At 39.2% G+C, this 13,372-nt stretch overlaps 1 protein-coding gene across 1 annotated transcript in view; it reads left to right on the forward strand.

The window, feature by feature from the left end:
- Positions 1-13,372, forward strand: part of N4BP1 (NEDD4 binding protein 1) — a 35,495-nt gene that overhangs the window by 9,859 nt on the left and 12,264 nt on the right. The window contains 1 exon segment of the mRNA XM_038368188.2: positions 1,963-3,755. Within this exon segment, the coding sequence (XP_038224116.1) occupies positions 1,963-3,755 (1,793 nt within the window).

The following is a 13,372-nucleotide window of genomic DNA, read 5'->3' on the forward strand; positions in this document are numbered from 1 at the left end:
AGACATACAGCTGGTATGGAAAACTTCAGCCCAAATTAGTAGTTTGGCAAAGTTATAAGCAACTGAAAACAAAGCTTTGGAAAGTGTTTGCCTATCTATAGGTGTTTCTAGTTGTGCCACCTATAGTGTGATGACAACAGAAACATGTCTATAAAGGAACAAACATACTTGGAAAAACTTTTCTTGTTTTTCCCTGCTTAGATAAGATATAGAAATTATTTGATTCTGGAATTCTGTCATTCAATCACTCTTCCGTTTCCTACCAGAATCTGTCCTTTTAGAATCTTATTCTTTAAAACTGAATTATAAAAGTGTGGATGATTTTTTGTGTGTGTGTGGCTTTCTTTGAGTATAACTACCTGTTCTAAATACTGACTAATGGAGTTGCAGTTTAAAAATATAATGAATATTTTATGCAGGTAATGGAAGAATCTATAATTGTTGGCATCTGGATACCAGGATGGGGTGTATTTGGTTGGTTTCTTAAAGGAAATAACTACCATTATTAGGATTTGTACTGAAACTAGCTTTATGTTAAAAATGTTTTTGTAATTTGTTGTATGCATTCTGATGTTTTAATACTGATCTTGAGTGAATAATTAACCAGTGCTAGGATTAAATATAACTAACAAATTCCTGATTTTACTAGTTATACCTATTACAATATTTTTAAATCATTTGTTAATTTTTCTTCATTTTTGGTGTTGGAACACGGTAATCTTTTAAACAGAGATAAATTTGTAGGCTAAACCACATCCCTCCAGTAAAAACGTGCATCATTTCAGCATCAATTTTCTGCAGAATATCTTTATAGCTGACACTGGGACATATTAGTTATATCAGACCACCTTGCAGGACTGCATGTCACAGATGTACTTGATTTATTATTCATAACTATATGGAAATTGCCATAAGAACAACCCTTGAAAATAGTCTTGTGCAAACCATTTTTTTTTGTTCCAGCACTTTCTTTGTGAACCAAAATTACCTTATGACATTGTTTGAGTCAACTTCAGAAGAGCACGTCTCTTCTCTGACTAATATTGGTAAAATACATCCTTGTATTGTCTTTTTTTTTTTTTTTTTTTTTTTTGAGAATCATTAAACAACCATGTCAACTTCAGCTCAATGGTAGTTCAGGAGTGCTCAGCAACTCTGAAAATCAGGCCATTAATTTTATCAGATATAATAATTTGTCCTGGTTTACAAAACATAAGAAATCAATGTTTGTTTCAAATGAGTTAGCTGATAGCACAGCCAAGCATAATAAATCAAAACTTTCTATTCTTACAATGTATACATTCAGCAATCTGTATCCCAAAAGAAAATAAAAACTAATTACATATTGTATGAATATTGGGAATAACTATTTTAACTTGGCATAGATTTCAGGGTTTTGAGGCAGGTCTAGAAACCTTGATAGCCGCACTTTCTATGCATGTAAATGCTTCTATGCAAAGCTTATCACTTTGACAAACCTTAGACCAGTGATACCCAAACTTTTAAGGGTCGCGCATCTCCTTACCATCCCCTCCCCCCCTGCAGCCAGGGCTGGGAGCAGGGCTATAGCTCTGGAGGGCAGACAGGATAAGTTGGCCAAGGCCGCAGCTCGGGGGTTGGTCTGGGTCCAGGAGTGGGGCTGAGGATGGAGCCGTGGCTGGCCTGGGCCCCTCTGTCTCTTCATCCCCCACCCCGGAATATTCCTCCTGGGGGCACACCCCACAGTTTGGGAATTATAGTCTCCTGGGAAACCAGTAACAGACATTTGAAATGCAATGTTTACACTTATCTTGGATATCTTCCTCTAGTTAATAACTTCATACATCATAATAAACTGGCTTCACTGTCTATTATAGTGGCTTATCATTGGCCTAAACAAAAATTGACATTGTTTAGACACTTCTTATTTGTAAAAAGTTGTTCATTATGCTCTTTCTTTTCTCTCCTCCCGCCCCTTTATAGGAGTATATTAAGGGACTCTGTGAACCTGAACTAGAAGAAAAGGAACATTATCCAAAGGACATGCACTGCATTTTTGTTGGAGCACAGAGCCTGTTTCTTAACTGTCTTATTCAGGATACCTGTGCTGATATAACAGTGCAGGAAATAGGATTACTTAGTATTAAGGGTGGTGCAGAGGCTGTTGTGATGGCTAGAAGTCATATTCAGCAGTTTGTGACGCTCTTTGAAAACAATGAAGGCTTGTTAAGTGACAAGGAATCGAACATAAAAAAGCAGTTTAAACAATTTGTGGAAGCACATGCAGATAAATATACAATGGACTTGTTGATCTTGCCTAGCTCACTTAAAAGAGAACTTCTGAATCTTACACAAAGTGATTGTTGTGAAGCAGATGGCAATATTATAGATCTTACTACAGATTCTGAAAGCACACCAGAGTTTTCACAGGACAAAACCCCAAAACTAACTGTAATGAGTGGAGATGGAAAAACAATAGGGGAGGAAGCAAGAAAAAAAGCTGGAACCCCTGTAACAGAGCTTACAAAACAAATGGACACGGTGTTTTCCAATGCACCAGGAAGGTTTTTTGTTCCTATAAATGGTGTGACTCCACTTGAGGCATCTGTTTCCAAAGAGAGACAGTCATGTAAAAGGAGGTGTTCTGATGCTGAGGAAAGGCTTCCTAAGAAACAGTTTTCATTAGAAAGTGATCAGGAGGTCAGGCCTACACCGTGCAGTAAAGATCCAAATAGGGGTGCAGTTATTGATCTGATTTCTGATAGCTGCAGTGAGTCGGATGATCCACACTTCTCTATTACAGACTGTGATGAAATTAGTGAGGAAATGGAATACAAGATTCTTGTAAACTTTTTCAGGACCATGGGATATTCCCAAAAAATTGTAGAGAAAGTTATTAGTGAACTGGGACAATCAATGGAACCATTAATGCTCCTGGAAGCAATAGAAAAGGAAAGTACAAAGCTTCAGAAGGAAAAGGAACAGTCACCGCAGATATCTCGAACCGTAAGTGTGCATTCAGGTGATAGTGCAGATCTTTCACCAACTCTGAAAGATAGAGGTTCTATCAGTAAAAATCAACTTAAACCCTGTCATACTTTAAAGGAGACAAAAAATGTAAAACAAAAAAGATCGAATTCCCCACATGCACAGCTCCGGGCAGAAGACAAAATGCATGTGACAGACTGTAAAAATAAAACTGCTCTTCCTTCCACTAAAAAGTCAGAGCATTGTAAACAAGTACATTTGAATTCTTCTGATCAGAGTCCCAGTTCCAGGACAAATGATGTAGAAACTGATGGTCTAATACCGTCTTTTAACACTGCGCAAGAATTAAAGAAATATGGAGCACTAAAAGATGTTGACTTTGTAGCAAGAGGGAGCTCAGACCAAGAGCATGCATCAGTTCAGACTGAAACTGTAGTTCAGCATAAATCTGCAGGGCCCTCAAATATGCAAAATAATCAACCTGTTCATGTGGAGAGACTAGGACATTGCAATTCTTCCCAGTTTAGATTCCTCCACCAACCGTCTTTTGATATCCCAAAACCTACTCAACGTCCTCTTCCAACTTCTGTGTTTCCGTCCCAACTGCATGCTCCAAATCTAGAGAGGAGGACAATAGGACCATACAGTCATCATACAGATGCCTCAGTTACTGGGGTTCAAAGGTTTATGGATTCTCTGAAAAAGCCGTACAATCTGGAGTTGAAAAATGAACCTGGGAGAGCATATTTAAAACACATCATTATAGATGGAAGCAACGTTGCAATTTCGTAAGTATTGCTAGTTTGCACTACTTCTCTTTTTATTAAGTGTCAATGAATTTCAGAGTGAAACTGGGAAGAGTGAGCACAGCCTGGGTATAAAAGCTTTTCTTGACAAAAATTCTGGTTAACTGGCCTCCATATGCCCAGCTATTAATTTACTATTCCAACACCGTTCCCCACCAATCTTGTAGTAATGGGCTAATTTGGTAGGGTGTATAGTGGTGAATTCTGTCCATTGAAAGCTAGCTGAGCAACATGAACCTCATTTAATTGCCTATTTAAACTGTAGAAGAAATCATAGTTTAATACCTGTATTCTCCAGTTTCTGTTATAAACATGTATGGTGTTATTGTTTAATGGTTGCCATGTTCCACTTAGGTGTTTTAGAAATTGAGAGATGATGCTCAAATACTGTGCTGATGTGGGTGGTATAAGTATAGCAGTCCCATTTCTGTCATGGGTGAAGCAATTCCCAGAGAAGAATGTGTAGGTTTGGGGAGGAGGGGAGGAATTTGACCTTATGCTAAATAGAGCTACCTTCTATTTGCCAAAGCTTAATGTTTTTAGTATTTGATAAAATAGGTGTGAGTTTTTAACTATATAATTTTTAATATTTGTAAGTCAATTGAAAAATTAAGTAGTACATACTAATAGTTGAGAAACTATATTTAGCCTATTGTCCCAGTTTTTGTCCCAAAGTTGTTCTGTGGTACCCTTCAAAATTTGACTTCTACATCTTGGCAAGAACTGAGGAGAGTCCTGAAAACATACAACAGGTGTCCCATGATTTAATTTCTTCAATTTCATATTTGTGCACAAACACATTAATAGACATGATTGTAAATGATCAAATGCACACTTCATATTTTTACATAAGTGTGTGTGTGTATATATATATATATTAATACGATATGGAATTGTTTTTAACATTGTTTTGTAATATAGAAAACTAAAATCAGATAGGATCTCTTCTCTCCCTTGCCCTTTCTGAAGGTAATTCAGTTTGCATTTATTAAAACAGGGTTTTTTATTAAGCAACTGTCAAACACAGTCTGATATGTGCACTTTTTAAATCAACTGCTTTAAATGATCAGTATGCAATCTTTGAAGCGCATCCCCACTTAAATTCAGAAAGAGAACTCGGCAGTGAGCCCTAACCTAATATTATAGCATAATAAAATTGTATGATCGAAACTTACAAATAGAGAGTAACCTGGCGTTTAGTGTTCTGGCAGACAACTAATGAGCATCTTCTTAACAGATGAAAACAAAAATAATTACAATAAGAATGTAATGTTTGAACAGCGAGAATATTTTATAAATTATCAATGAAGTTAAGAATAAGCATCACGTTAAAATCTAATTATTAAAAAAAAATTGAGTAAAAAAAGATTGGCTTTTTAAATTTGCCTGAAGTTGTCTTGCCAATTTTTGCTTTTTTTTTTTTTTTTTTAGTGACATTTTCCTGTCTCTAAAAGTATTTAAAGTGCATTGGTACCCCCATGTGATCAAGGATCAGGGCCCCACTTTGCCAGACACTGTGCAAGCATGCAATAAAAGTAGTCTCTGCCCCCCAAAAAGTTGACAAACTAAGGGGGGTTATATTTTGTTTGACATCTACTGGGTGCTGTGTGAAAGACTAACAAACAGAGAAAACAGTGAAAGGGACAGTACACAAAGTAAACTTACTGAAAATAGACTTTTACCTTTCAGTTATATTAATTTTAGGTGTTCGCAATTTTTACCTATACTTGTTAAGAGTGAGACTGAGGGCTGGTCTACACTAAAGCGGTAAGTCAGCCTAAGTTACACTACTTCCATTATGACAGGTTTCAGAGTAGCAGCCGTGTTAGTCTGTATTCGCAAAAAGAAAAGGAGTACTTGTGGCACCTTAGAGACTAACAAATTTATTAGAGCATAAGCTTTCGTGAGCTACAGCTCACTTCATCGGATGCATTTGGTGGAAAAAACAGAGGACTTCCATTATGTAAGTTACGTAACTGAAGTCGACATAACTTAGGTCAACTTACATCAGTGCCTGTACCACAATGTATTGACTGGAGATGCTCTTCAGCTAACTTACCTTCCACCTCTCACGGAGGTGGAGTACAGATGTTGATAGGACAGCGCTATCTCATCAACTTAGCTTGTCTTCGATTACAGCAGTTCTGATTTAATTGTAAGTATAGACAAGCCCTGAATATAGACTTCTAAATTGACCTCTCCTTTAGTTGATCTGCACCTCAAACTATGGAGTTTGCAAGCAAATGAGTAGTAGAATGAATACTTGCTTTAGAATTCTTCACAACAATGGAATGTGAAAGTGTGATAGTCTAGGAACATTTCATTTCTTTTTTGGGGGAAGTGCTGTTTTCCAGGAATAGACTAATTGAGCTTCCTGTTGTTCTACTGACTAATGCTAAGATAAGAAGTAAACCTGTAGTGCTTTGAGTTCCTCTGCAATGAGAACAGAGAAACTGTCCAATATGAAAATAAGTGTGTTTCCTCTTAAAACTCACCAGAAAAAAGTAAAAATTGATTACTTACAGCAAAAATAAAACCAAACCAACCAAACAAAACCCTCTCTGGATTAATTTACTCCTTATAGCTAGACTTCATGTTCTCCTTTAAAACAGACCAGGTATTTTAAATATATTGCTTTAAAAGCAGGAAATACTAACTGAAGTGATATGAAGTGGTGATATAGCCATAAAACTTCAGGTGGTGATTGAGGTCAGTGTTTGAATGGGACACTTCAGAGAGTAGGCCAGAGTGCTGCGTATCATATGCTGCAGGAAATGCTCTCAGCTGGATAAGAAATACAGCAGATCTTATTCACTTGTAGCCGTTAGATCCAAGATGCTGTTGAATAGAATTATTTTAAATCTGTGTCCTAAACAAATGAACTTTAGTTTAATATTTCTCAGAATATGTATATTTTCCCTGCAATATCAATTTACAACATTCATTATTTCCTGCCCTAAACATTTAGTGTTTCTTTGTGCTGTTAAAAAGCTGGAATATAGTTTCCTATCAGTATCTGTAAATATGTATGTATTTGTACATACATACATACATGCATATGTGAATTATTGTTTTAAAAAAAGACTGCAAACTTTTGGCTAGATGAGAATAGAAAAATGGACTCAACTACTAAATCTTGTATATCTAGAAGCAGCCATGGGTTTAACCACCCAACCCATAATTCACTAAATTGTGAATCTTGTTAACAAACAATGGACAAATTCGCTTAATTGTTAGGGAGGACATAACTTCCACAATTTCCTCCAGCTCCTTACCCAACCCAACATCATCACCCTCCAAGCCTCAGTTTCATTCGGATTCTAGAAGAGGCTGATGGATATCAACATCTGGATCCAGTGAAAAGGATGAAGGACTTGAAAAGAGGCTTGCTCAGTCATAGAAAATGTGAGGGTGCAGATGATGTTATGAATTCTGTATACAACAGAATAATATTTAGCACAAAACTATCTTTAGTAAAACAAAGTACTTCTGACTTTATATGTATTCTTATGGAACTCTTAACTGTGGATTATTTTGTAGTGCATCATGCTTCTGGTTTTGAAATCTCCTCTCATTTACCTTTATACTGGCTTATAAAAAGTCAAAATTTATTGTAGTGTATTATAAACTGAATATTATTTCAAGTTTAGATATTTGAGGTTATGCAGATTGTCACCTTATTTTCTGCTGTTCAGATGCAGATCATGGTTGTTTCTGAAGTCTCTTGTTAAGCTGCACAATTAGTCTAGGTATTCCGACTTCCAATCATATCTTCAGAGTGTACTTACCTACTGTAAAGGTAGCTTTTCCCATATTTTGCTGGGAATAGGAGATTTGAATTTTATTTCACTCCTTCAAGGCTTTAAGAAAGATACCTTTCTTGCATTGGATATTTTAGCAACAGCTTGGCCTGGATCCTTCATATCCCTTTTGAGCTGGACGTTTTTGTTTTGTTGAATGTGAATAAACATTCATGTACTAAAGTTCCATTATTCAAGAAGAACTTTATGCCACAGATGTTAAAGAGCCAAGAAAGAAATTCAAAATTTAAAAAAAAAAAAAATAAAAATCTGCATCTCTAGATGTTGAGTTGAAATTTCATGATGTTAAATCAGTTAGGGCTTTCGGCAGAAATTTGATCTCAACAGGTGCTGGTCTCATCATCGGTCTCCTGGATCCTACAGATCATCCTTAAGCCTGATAGCTTCTCAGAAGAGAGATTAATAAAAAGCAATTTGTCTTAAAACAGCAGCACCCCTATTAGTGCTGTAGTTAAGGATATGTGTCAGATTCCCAACAAAGTATGTTACTTTAGGAGTTCATATTGTAGCTCTTAACTGTATTTCAGTTTGGACTGAAATCTAGAATATAAAATATTAATAAAGAGTGACTGATTCTTTAGCCCTCAGTAGGATTAAAATAGGTTACTAACATAAATATTATGGACTAATTTGTTTGACGTCTGAGAGATGTTACTTTGGGGGGATGCAATATTTTCTAGTTAGGACATCCTATTAGTCAATTGTCAATATTTTAAAAATAGTTTAAAAATGGTCTAACTAGTGATAAAAAACAGTAAAGTACAGGTACATTCCCAAAAGTGTAAGTTCTTTCAAGGTGGCTCAGACATCACAGTACTAAGTGCATTACAAAAACTCTCAGATCTTTTTCCTTCACCCTTTTATTCCATCTACTTTGTGACAGATTTCTTTTTTTCTTCTTCCCCTAGTGCTAGCTTGATGACTTCTTTTTCAGGCCGCTTATATTTTCCGATAGTTGAGCAGGCCTGGGAGTGTTTCCAGAACTGGCTGCTATCCTCATATCTCATCTCTTGGAACCTGACCCAGGGCCAGAGATTCAGTGCTTTCTGATATATCTCTGAGTATTCTTGAGGGTTTCTTATTGTACCTTATCTCAAAAAGGTATTTGTGGCCTCCAGCACCATAATGTCTGAGCACCTACTTCACTGACAAGCTTTAAATTCACATGTGTAAAATATTCATGCTGGAAGTAGTTGCACACTCTTGCAGTCAGAGAACAAATCTTACTTTCACTGGCCAAATACAACTAATGCATTTTGAAGAGCAAAGATCTAATAATGCTCTCGTGGACCTCTTTGTAATCAGTCCAGAAAGATTATTTTCAAAAAAGGGGAAAGGATTCAGAAAAGAAAGTTTTTGAGTAAATGAATATATCTGAGGAAATCGGCCTCTTTTTTGCTTTTGGCACATCATGAATGGTCAATGAAGTGAGTTAACCATTTGTTCCAAATAAATAATTTATCCAGTCCATTGTTAGATAATGTAGGAAGCTTTCAAATACAAAGTGTGTTACCTTCCTTAAAGTATGATGGTTATTAACTAAAGGAGATAATTTGGTAGCTATTATTCTAACTTCAGTTTAAGGACCCATAGGTATATCCTCTGAAGCAGTGGTTCCCAAACTTGTTTCGCCGCTTGTGCAGGGAATGCCCCTGGTGGGCCGGACCAGTTTGTTTACCTGCCGTGTCCGCAGGTTCGGCCGATCACGGCTCCCAGTGGCTGCGGTGCACTGCTCCAGGCCAATGGGAGCTGCTGGAAGTGGCAGCCAGTATGTCCCTCGGCTCGCACCGCTTCCAGCAGCTCCCATTGGCCTGGAGCAGCGAACCACGGCCACTGGGAGCCGCGATCTGCCGAACCTGCAGACGCAGCAGGTAAACAAACTGGCCTGGCCCGCCAGGGGCTTTCCCTGCACAAGCGGCTGAACAAGTTTGGGAACCACTGCTCTGAAGAATTAATTTGGATACCAGTCTTGAAAAAGCCAGCATTATAAGGGTTAACTGAAGTATCTGATTAACACTTTCTGTCACTTGACTGTTGCAGTCCTGGTAGCTCTTACGGGGAAATTCTGTATGACCCACAACTGTATGACATTACTTGAATAAAAGTACAGTGTTTTTATTACAGTAAATAGCTTTACAAATGAACTATTTCCTCATTGTTCAGATTTTGTTCTTTAGCAAATAGTCATGCAAACTGCAAGTCATAATTATGAGTCATAAATTATCTTAACCTTTTTAGACTGATTTCCCAAACTTGCATTAATGGAAAAGAAATGCAAATTGATGGGGTTATGTAGAAAGTAACAAATCCATCACATCCTCTTTAATCTCTGCTTTTTAGAGAAGGAGCATTTTCTGGTGAAAGAGAATGGGGTTTTATGTAATAGTATGAACTCAAAATTCTCTCAGAAGATATAATGCATTGTTCTTCCTAGCACTTATGAAGTTATTGGACGTGTCAAAAAATAAATGTCTGAATGTATTATGCTTGGTGTAAAACCTCTGAAATGACCACTCCACTAACAGACAGACAGTGAATTAAAAAGAAAATATCTTAAAGCGTTCTTAAGCCATTGCCTAAAGTTTCAGTTCCATTAGGACCCTTACTCTTAGGACTTGTTTTTGTTACATAGTTAGCTCAAGGTATAACTTGAGTTTTGCCTCTAACCCAACTCCCATCCTCTAGCTTCAGCTAAGCGATCCTTTAAGCTCAAGCTAGCTGGCTGGTCGAGGGAGCGGTATAGGTTGAAGCCTGTGTGCTTTCTGATGCTCAAGTTTAGGCTATGTCTACACTAGAGAACTTACAATGGCACAACTGTACCAAAGCAGCTGTGCCATTGTAAGATCTCTCGTCTGGCCACTCTATGCCAATGGGAGAGAGCTCTTCCCTTGGACATAATTAAACCACCCCCAATGAGCAGCAATAGCTATGTCAGTGGAAGAAGCTCTTCCGCCAACCTAGCACTGTGCACACTACCACTTATGCCAGCGAAACTCACTCGGGGTGTGTTTTTTCACCCCCTGAGTGACCTAAGTTTGCCAACGTAAGTGGTAGTGTAGACATGGCCTTCGTAATGCTGTGGGGATGCAGCAGCTGTAGTTACAATTTATCAGCTATTAATCAAATCACTCTATGCTGCTTATCCGATTGCTCTGGGCAGCTTTTGTTTTGAGTGTTTTGCAGTATGGTTGCTTTCACTAGAGCTAGACTAGCTCAAGTAGAGTAACAAGATAACGGTTGCAGTGAAGACAAACCCCTACAGAATGTCTACACTGTATCTGGGAGCAAGCCTCCCAACTGTGTTGGACAGTCTTGTGGTGATGGGGCTTGTGCTAGTGTGCAAAAAATAGCTATGTAGACATTGTGGCTCAGATTCTCAAGCATAAATCAAAACAACACAGCTATTTTTAGTGCACTAGTCTGAGCCACTAAGTCTGGCGTTAGACTTGCTGGGGCCCAGGGCCAAAGCCAAAGCTCACGCCGCACTGCCTGGGGCCAAAGTTTAAGGGCTCAGCCCTGGGTGACAGGACTTGGGTGTTGGCTTTGGCCCCCCTGCCCAGGGCGATGGGTCTTGGGTGGGCTCAGGCTTTGGTCTCCCCTACTGGGGTCATGTAGTCACTTTTGTTCTCAGAAAGGGGTCGCGGTGCAGTGAAGTTTGAGAACTCCTGTTAACATACACTGTAGTGTACTCTCCCTAAACCTATTCACAACACCTGCCTTCTTGTTCAGTCAGCTGAAAACTTTGATTACAAACCATGAGGGTGAGGAAAGTTAACTAGAAGTAACAGAACCATCAAGTGGTTTAAATGCTTTACTGAGTAACCACCTGATCTTTTGTCAAGGTTGTGCTCTTGATTTGTTTATTGCAGCCTTGTTGTGTATGGGAAAGGCATGAGGTTTTTTGGTTTTCTTTAAAACTACATCTTTCTATGTACTTTAAAGTGGGGTTTTTGAGACTGTCATTTGTACCTCCACCAAATCATGCCTCCTTCATGTGTCATTTTGGCTTTTACCCTAAGATGCAGCCACACCCCTTCTCCCCCAATCCAACACACCTCTTTGGGAGGGAAAATCTCTGTCCATGCCTGTTAAACCGAAACTAAGTGGGCATCAGGCTCTAGACACACCTTTTGCCTTTTGTACCCCTCCTGGGAGGTTGAAGAACTTTGTTCTTTTAGGTTATGTCTATATAGGGGAAAAGAAGTGTGTGTCTGACATGTTAATGTGCTAAAATCCTGGTTTAGGCAAGCTGTAGTTTTAACATTTGTTACTGGGTTCGGATGAACCCTATGGGAGTGTTACTTCAATCAGTCTAGAGTTTACCTTTACCAGCTAATTTGTGTTTAAAACATACCTTTTTTTACTTAGTGAAGAGAAGGCCTTTCAGGTAGACTGTGGGAAACATCCATGCAACAGTAGCTCCCTTAAAACAATATTTATTAAAATAAGAGAAAAATCAGAGTAGCATAAAAAATAACATCTAATCTGGATTCTTTGGAAAAGCCCAGCCAAGCTGGCTTCTCTTAGCTTAGTTATAGAAAAGAAAAAAACTTGCGTGTTCTAGAAAGCAAGTGCTATCTCTGACATTGTGCTGCTGCTGTGTTATGCTGTTTATTATCTTCTCTACCTTGCCTTGCTATGGCCCCACCCCAGTTGTAAATACAGACCAAGTTGGGGAACAGCTACATTCTACAGGAGGTGAGCAATTGAGAATAAGGGCTTGGCTACACTTGCAAGTTAGAGCGCATTAAAGCAGCCCCGGGTGCTCTAACTCCCTATGCGTCCACACTGGCAAGGGACGTAGAGCGCTCTGACTCCACAGCGCTGCAAGAGCTGCTAATGTGGCCATGCCAGTGCGTTTGCAGCTGACAGTGTAAACACAGGGCAGTGTTTTCCCTCTTGTGGTCTCCGAAGGGCATGGCTACGCTTGCAGATGTAGAGCGCTTTGAGTTAAACCAGCCTTCATAGAGCGCAGTAGGGAAAGTGCTGCAATCTGTCCACACTGAGAACTACAAGCGAACTGGTGTGGCCACATTAGCATCTCTTGCATAGGCTACAGAAAGCAGTGCATTGTGGTAGCTGTCCCAGCATGCAAGTGGCTGCAACGTGCTTTTCAAATGGGGGGGGTGGAGTGTGACAGGGAGTGTGTTGCGTGTATGTGGGGGGAAGAGCATGCCAGTATGCTGTCTTGTAAGTTCAGACAGCAGAAGACCCCCACTCCCCTCCGCTTCTCTCTCTCTCACACACAGCATTCCACAGTAATGGTTGCTTTGTCTCGGAGCAGATAAGCATGCCGGCTGTCAGAAACGGAGCTTTCAAAGGGCATATCCACATTCCTGCAGTGATTCCAAAACAATGAGAAGAGTGGCCACTTGACTTAAGGGGATTATGAGACGTTTGAGGAGGCTGATAAGAGCGCAGTAATGCAACACCTTGTTCACACTGACACCTGGGCATTTCAGCCAAGGCGCACCAAGCGTTAATCTTCTTGCCGAGGTGCAGTGCCAGGAGCGCTCTAGCCGTGGAGTCAGAGTGCTCTACGTGCCTTGCCAGTGTGGACTAGTAGTGAGCTAGGGCACCCAGAACTGGTTTAATGCGCTCTAACTCACAAGTGTAGCCAAGCCCGAAGGCTGGTTTAACTCCCAGCACGCTACATCTGCAAGTGTAGCCATGCCCTAAGATGATTCATTAACAACAATTACTTGCAGTCTTTTAAAGGCCTACCTAGCTCAAGGACCACATTTCACAGTTCAGCTTGTTAGGCAGTGCCCCATTTAC

The sequence above is a fragment of the Dermochelys coriacea genome, chromosome 12 (genome assembly GCF_009764565.3).
Source record: "Dermochelys coriacea isolate rDerCor1 chromosome 12, rDerCor1.pri.v4, whole genome shotgun sequence".
Taxonomy (NCBI): Eukaryota; Metazoa; Chordata; order Testudines; family Dermochelyidae; genus Dermochelys; species Dermochelys coriacea.